Source organism: Neophocaena asiaeorientalis, unplaced genomic scaffold (assembly GCF_003031525.2).
Source record: "Neophocaena asiaeorientalis asiaeorientalis breed wild unplaced genomic scaffold, Neophocaena_asiaeorientalis_V1.1 scaffold540, whole genome shotgun sequence".
Taxonomy (NCBI): domain Eukaryota; kingdom Metazoa; phylum Chordata; class Mammalia; order Artiodactyla; family Phocoenidae; genus Neophocaena; species Neophocaena asiaeorientalis.
Genome location: NW_020172141.1, coordinates 3,900,613 through 3,908,224, shown reverse-complemented (window position 1 = coordinate 3,908,224; position 7,612 = coordinate 3,900,613). Strand labels below are relative to the sequence as shown.

The window sequence follows — 7,612 nt, the reverse complement described above, 5'->3', positions numbered from 1 at the left end:
AAAAAAAAAAAAAAAAAAAAAAAAGAGCGAACAGTCAAACCCACAGCCACGGTCTCCACACAGTCGGCCAAGCAATGGTCACACCCCCGACCCGCTCCCACGTCAGTTCAGATACACTCAGAACGTGAACAGGCACAAGGTTCTGGGGCCTCCTGTCCTTCCCGGGCTGCGGGGACGAGGCGGGAGGGACAGGTTCGGCACTGATGAAAGCTTGTGTGTCTCTGCAGGTGGTGACCTTTGACGCCGGAGGTGTGAGCGGCCACAGCAACCACGTGGCTCTGTATGCGGCTGCCAGGTAGGGCGCTCTGAGTCTCCGGGCGGCTGGTTTCCCCGTCGCTGTCCCCCCTCGGGCCATCAGAGAGCCATGCTCTCTCACCACCTGCTCCCAGGGGCAGTCGCCCTCGGGTCCTGGTATCATGGTCTCGTCTCCCGAACAGCTGAGTTTCCCCACCCCCAGACACGGCAAGCGGGGGAACGGATTTGACTTATCCCTCTGCTCTGGCCACAGAAAGCTTTAGGGCCAAATTTCAGTTCCTTGTAGCGCACGCACAGGACTAAGGATTGAGTTCTGGGGATCGGCGGCCCTCCTGGCTGCACCCTCTTTTCCCTCCTCTAACTCCAGCTTGTTTGCTCTCTCCTGCGGTGTATTCTGTGCACACTTTCAGGCCTTTCTTTGGAGAAGGAGGATGTGCACGTCATAGGAAACCTTACTTGTTCTTTGCAGCCTCTCCGTGTGACTGACACGCACCTGCATTTCACCGGTAAAAAACCCGATCCTCACACATCTTGAGGGATTTCCTCGGGGTCATGGAGACCTAGAGCGTGTGTCCTGACCTCTGGAGCTGTGCTCCCCCTGGGCCCGTAAGCAGCTTGCTGGACGGGCCTGGGGTTAGGAGGGGGCAGCCTGACGTGAAGGACTGATTTTATGACCCTCTTCTGAATGCGCCCAACGCTTTTCAGGGCTTGAAGTGCCGTTTCCAGGCGCGTCTCCAGGGCCCCTCCCTCCTCCACTTAGATGCTGCCTCCCAGCTCTTTCCCTGGAGATCATCCCCAGGGCTGTACCCAGAGAGCAGGACAAGTGGCCTCTGACCTCAGGGTTTTCTATTCCTCAGGCTCTGTGTGTGTGTGTGTGTGTGTGTGTCAGGCCTGTAAGTTCATCCGTTCCCTCAGGCTCTGCGGGGGTGTGTGTGTGTGTGTGTGTGTGTGTGTGTGTGTGTGTGTGTGAGGCCTGTAAGTTCATCTGTTCCCTCCCAGCTTCTCATCTTTAACTCCTGCTCTGGGGAATCCCTTCCAGATGAGTGCGTGTGTCTGTGTGTTGGTGGGTGAGTGCGTGTGTCTGTGTGTTGGTGGGTGAGTGCGTGTGTCTGTGTGTTGGTGGATGAGTGCGTGTGTCTGTGTGTTGGTGGATGAGTGCGTGTGTCTGTGTGTTGGTGGGGGGAGGGGACTCTGCCCCATGCCTCCATCCCTCAGCTTTCAAAACAACAAGTTCATTGCTGGTGGACCCACCTCATCCCTCCTCTTAAGGCAGTGAGCACAGAAGGGCCTCTACGGTCAGAAGGGGTGGGGCAGGGTGTCAAATAGGAGAAAGGGGCATCAGAGAGGAAATACCAATTAACATTTTAAATATTCTCCACCACTCTCACATCTCAATTTCAAAAGAGAAAAACTTCACAGAGTCCACTGTCCTTACCTTCATATCTGTTGGGCAAAGCTTGGACCAGGGCACTTCATGAGCCACTGGCCACCTCCAGATCGGCTGACCTTGGGTAAGGGACCCACCCTGGTCCCTTCAGCTGTAGCCAAAGGTGTGGAATCCAGGGAATCTATATGGTGACTTGCGCTCAAGAAACTGCCTAGAAACCAACAGTGGAGGGACCCCAGGGTGGGGCAGGCGTGGCCCTGCCTGTTAGCTGCAGAGGGATGCTCACTGTCACCTGTCCTTTCCCTCCTCCAGGACCCTGCACGCACAAGGGAAGTTACCTAAAGGTAAGGCCTGTCCCTCCTGTAAAAGGTCACCGTTACCATCCCTCTAAGGTGAAACTGGTAAATATACAGAGAGCTGCCCTCAGCCAGGCGGGGCAGGGCGGGGGTGGGGGGACGCAGGCCCACACTCTTCTGACTCAGCTCAGCGTGCCTGTCACGGCGGGTCCCCAGGTCTCGAAATCAGGTTGTATCCACTGGGAAGTATCCTCCGGATGTGAGGGAGGAGCGTGTAGTCGGGGTTCTCCAGAGAAACAGAACCAAACAGGACACACAGATAGATAGCTATGGTGGTATATGCACTTATATATATACATATAAAACAAGGAATTGGCTCACACAATTACGGAGGCCGAGAAATCTCGGGATCCGCCGTCGGCAAGCCGGGGACCCAGGAGAGCTGGGGCGTCACTCAGCCTGAGTCCAGAGGCCTGAGAACAGGGGAGCCAATAGTGTAAATCTCAGTCTCGGGGCAGAAGACCGATGTCCTGCTCTGCAGTCAGACAGACAGGAATGGATTCTCCCTTCCTCCGCCTTCTGTTCTGTCCAGGCCCTCAATGGATTGGGTGAGGCCCACCCATGCTGGGGAAGCCTTCTGCTTTACCAAGTCATCCAATTCAAACGTGAAACACAGACACACCCAGAAACAACGTTTAGCCAAGTATCTGAGCACCCAGGACCCAGTCGGGTTGACACAGGAAGTTAACCTCCTCCGCAGGCCTTGCCCCTCACCTGCCTGGTTTCTCCCTGGCCAGGTCTGTTCCGCCTCTGGTATCCTTTCAGGATGTCCACCGAAACTCACACCCATCCCCCAGTTAACTGGCCAGGCTGTGGGTGACGCATGGGTGCTGGACGGGTCTGAAACTCTTCCCAACTCACAGGAAGGCGTCTGACCCGCTTGGCCAGTTTCTGTGCGACACCCCCTAGCCTCCCTGAGCTGGTTTCTGTCACGTGCACCCTCACAGGAAAGCCCTGGGGATGGAATGATCGCCTTTCTGGCTGGCGGTGCCACGGGGGCTTCGGAACATGACCCTAGTGTGTTTGATCCTTGTATCAACCCTGGGAAACAGGCCAGTCCCACACTCATGACCAACACCATCATACAGATGGGGAAACTGAGGCTCAGAGAGGTGAAAGGACTTCCCCAAGCCCGTCAGTTCTTTAGTAACGAGCAGGAACCAGGTCTCTGGCCTCCCAGGACAGAAGTCCTATCTGCATCCCCTCTCCCTGGGCCTCGATCCCAGCCTCTAGCAGCCGACCCTTCCCTGCTGGGGGCACAGAGCAGGTAGAGGGCGGCCGTCAGGTGTTCTGGGGCCCTTTCACCCTTCTTATCTGTGAGAATGATGGGCAAAGAGCAGCTCTGCTGACACTGCCCTGCCCTGAGCCCAGAGCAAGGGGTGGGCACCCAGGAAGATCTGCCTGAAGCAGCAAGTCTCCGCTCTGCCCGCCCCCCAGGGTGCTTGGTGCTCACGCTTCAGTCTGTGAACCTGCTGCGCAAGTACCTGTCACTGCTGGACCTGCCCTGCTCCCTGCTGTGTGCCCGCGATGCCCTCTTCGTGCTCAGCCGCCGAGAGGCGGCCCAGGCCCAGGTGAGGACCGCCCCGCCACCCCTGTGCTCCCCCCCCAGGTCTGCGCCCCGTCCCTGGCTCTTCAAAGCCCCTCACCGAGGCCTTCCACAGCAGTTCTGTCCCCAGAGCTGGCCCGCAGCCAGACCCTGGGAGCCGCAGACCAGGGACTTGCATATTTTATTCTGATTATAGAAATAATATGTGCTGGAAAAAAGGCAATTAACAATACAGGCTCAGTGTAGAAAATCTGGAAATACAGAAAAGAAGAAACCCCAGTGCCTGCAAGCCCACCCCTCAGGGGTAGCCACTCTTGACAGTATATACGCCCTCCATAAAGAGTATTCACAAAAAAAAAAAGAGAATTCACGCACAGGCATTTAGAGCGGGGGCCACAGAGCCTGCTTATTTGAAACCTACTTTAGCAACATCACGACCATTTTCTCCAGGGTTATTAGGTGTTCACCTTGTAATGTCTGCCTGTGTTCCATGGCATGGGCGCACCATAAAATAGGTCACACACCCCTTATGGTTGGACATCTCGATTTACCGGTTTTTCCCTGCTACACGTGGACCAGTGCTCCCAGCTTGAGCCAAGAGGAACTCAGACCTGCCAGGAGCCTCTGTGAAGAGCCACTGGGGCTGACCACGGGTTGCCGGCTGAGGAGTCAGGCCCAGCGAGGCCCTCCTGGTGAAAACTCTTGGTGGTCGGTGGGGCAGGTGGTCTGAGAAGGCTGCTGAGGAGTTCTAGCCTTGACCCTTTCCATTTCTGCTATCCAAGTGGAAAGGTTCAAAGGCTAGAGCCCATGTTGAGCCACTGAATGACACAGGTGTGTAAACGGCTATCATTTTCTGGGAAGCAACAGTAGTAAATATCAGAAGTCTTCTCAGAAGTTGTACTTACCTTTTGAAGTTCTTGATACGTTAAGTAGACACAAGCGGGTTGCAGAGCAATATATCAATAAATCTATACTTTCTCTGACCCACTAATTTTTATTTCCAGAATTTTATCCTAAAGAAATAAAGTTGTGTCCAGAGACTGATGTACAAGAATGTTCACTAGTATAATTTATGAGGCCAAAAAAAGGAGCTAAAATTATTTAGCAGGTGAATGATATGGTACTATATAATCAGAAAAATCATAGTTTTGAAACACACGTAGTGAAAATGTTCCAAAAGTAGGGAGCCAATAGAAACAATTCGGATATTTTACAGTATTCCTTTGAAAATTCTGAACGAAAAGTAATAGGAAGAAAAGCTTGTAAAAAACCAAACTGGCCATAAATATATAATTACTGTAAGCGCCCATCTTATTGAGTGGGTGCTGCAGCCACTGAAAGACGAGGGAATCTACAAAACTGGCCACCTGGGCAGCAGGATGTGGGAAGCCCCTGAGACTCGGAATCTCTCACAAGTAGACAAGTGTGTTTGGACCACAGAGTTCCTATCTTCCCTCAACGTTTTTCTAAAATGAACCTTTCATTCTTACCATGGTCTTCAAAACTGAAACATTTTTCTGTGAGTTCACACATCCATTTTGTTTCTGAAAGTCATCTTTATTTAAAAATTTTAGTTGTACTTCCTGTTGAAACCATGCTATGTAATATTTTGCCTGAATATGGTGATAATTCTCTTTATCAACTTAAAGCTTGCAGTCATCACAGGGGTGTTTACATCCCTAAAGCCACGGATGTTCCAATAGTGAATATAAAATGAGTTTTTTACGTAAAGGTTTGCAATGATATTAGCTTAGATTATAAGCATTAATTATGGTACTTAGAGAAAAACAGGAACCATTTATATAGGTTGCATCTAGTTAAATCAGTTGTTATGATCTATTCTGTTTAAAGACTGAGCTACACTAGATCTGATTAACAGGATAACGTTTCCCCCACTGTATGGCAAGGAGAGCCAGTACATATGGGTACTATTCCTTTCCTTCTTCTTCTAAGAGTGACTGTAATTACCCAGCTTGGCTAATAGGAGTCTGGGCACAAAACAGCCCTATACGAGTTATATATGCAGGGTAGTGGAGTCAGGGATTAAGAATGTAGGCTCCACAGTCAACCAGAGGGCTCTGGGTTTAATCTCAGCTTTACTCCCTACTTGCTATTTGAGACTGATGAACCAGTTTCCTCATCGGTTAAAAAAAGCAATAATAATAGTCCTTTACCCACAGGGCTGTTACACTGAGGTAGTGCTTGGCTGCATCAACACCCTCTGCTGTCATCACACCGGGTATCAGGAGACGGGCGGGGGAGGCCAGTCCAGAGGGGTTCGAAGGGCACAGCAGAAGCCAGATCAGGCCATAGCTTGCAGTATGTGGGTGGGAGGAGGCCTGAAGGAGAGGAAGCAGAGTGAAAACAACAAACCACCGGCGCCAGCACTCACGACCGGTCCTCTGATTCTTCCAGGGAGCCATGTCCTGCCACCGCAGCCAGCTGCTCTGGTTCCGCCACCTCTATGTGCTCTTCTCCCGGTACATGAGAATCAACTCTCTGCACTTCCTCTGAGCCGGGAAGGGCTCTCAGACCCAAGGAACAGAGAGAAAAATGGCCAGGGAGCCCAGGGTGTGTCTGGAGCGGCTCATCTCCCTGAGACAAGGAGATCCCAGCATAAGACTGCGTCCCGGGCCCGTCTCCTCCAAGCTGCCCAGCCTCTAAGGAAAGGGAGGCCCTGCAGGCCACCGGGCTGTCCAGAATTGAGCTTCTTCCTCTGGGGAGCAAATCCACAACCGCCGGAACACACACCACCCGAGGACAACAGCCACCCTGCTGGCTTCTCAAGCTCTTGTGCAAGACAGTTTACATAATGCACAGTGTATGTCAACCCCCTAACACAGACACGCAATTGTCGTAAATGAATATAAAGTGCTCTGAAATCCCTTCTTAAATGCAATGTATTTTTACGTTGTTTCCAAAGCAGGCTCATCAGACATAAACACACACAAAAGAATGGTCTAGGGCTTCCTTGGTGGCGCAGTGGTTAGGAATCCGCCTGCCAATGCAGGGGACGCGGGTTCGAGCCCTGGTCCGGGAAGATCCCACATGCCGCGGAGCAACTAAGTCCGTGCGCCACAACTACTGAGCCTGCGCTCTGGAGCCCATGCGTCTAGAGCCCGTGCTCCGCAACAAGAGAAGCCACCGCAATGAGAAGCCCGCGCACCGCAGCAAAAAGTAGCCCCCGCTCGCCTCAACTAGAGAAAAGCCCAGTGCAGCAACAAAGACCCAGTGCAGACAAATTAATTAATTAAATAAATTAATTTTAAAAAAGAAGAATGGTCTATACTGAATTAGTTCAACCATAATTCCTTGGATTTATCTTTGTGGCCTATATATCAGATTTGAATCTAGGGAAGACATGTCCGTTTAACGGCGTACAATCAAATATCTCACTATCAGTCTTTTGGGAGAAGCAGGAAATAGGAAGAGAGATCTGGAGCTTAACACTCAGGAACCTATGTCCTAAAATGGTGCTACAAATAAAAGGGCAACAAGGGGTCAGGCTTGGAAGCTATTCCGAGTCCAGCTGGTGGTCCAGGAAGTGGCCCAAAGAGGGGAAGCTCCAATTCAGAAAGAGAGAAGACAAACGTGCCGTTACTGGGAACAGAATGGATAGGACAGCCACAAAAATGGAAGAGACTGAGAAAACTATAGGAGATGGTACGCACAGTCCAGGACAACAAAATTGAAAATCGAAAGGAAATGGATGACTTCCGAGTACACGTTGGACCACCGCCAGACCCTACCGTAATGTCACAGATAGGGTCCAAACACTTCAATCCCATAAAACGCAGGGTTGCATCGCTGCAAGATGAGTGACAACCAGTTTTCTTTTTTTTTTTTTTTTTTTTTTTTTTTTTTTTGCGGTACGCGGGCCTCTCACTGCCGCGGCCCCTCCCGCTGCAGAGCACAGGCTCCGGACGCGCAGCCTCAGCGGCCATGGCTCACGGGCCCAGCCGCTCCGCGGCATGTGGGATCCTCCCGGACTGGGGCACGAACCCTGTCCCCTGCATCGGCAGGCGGACTCTCAACCACTGCGCCACCAGGGAGGCCCCAACCAGTTTT

The 7,612-nt window shown here is 51.9% G+C and overlaps 1 protein-coding gene across 1 annotated transcript in view; it reads left to right on the top strand.

Moving 5' to 3' along the window:
* PIGL (phosphatidylinositol glycan anchor biosynthesis class L) overlaps positions 1-6,514 on the top strand; it is a 53,570-nt gene extending 47,056 nt beyond the window's left edge. Inside the window, exons 4-7 of the mRNA XM_024753530.1 lie at positions 228-295; positions 1,955-1,986; positions 3,436-3,569; positions 5,960-6,514. Of these exons, the coding sequence (XP_024609298.1) occupies positions 228-295; positions 1,955-1,986; positions 3,436-3,569; positions 5,960-6,058 (333 nt within the window). The 3' untranslated portion in view covers positions 6,059-6,514. The remainder of the gene's footprint in view (positions 1-227; positions 296-1,954; positions 1,987-3,435; positions 3,570-5,959) is intronic.
* The last annotated feature ends 1,098 nt before the right edge of the window (positions 6,515-7,612 follow it).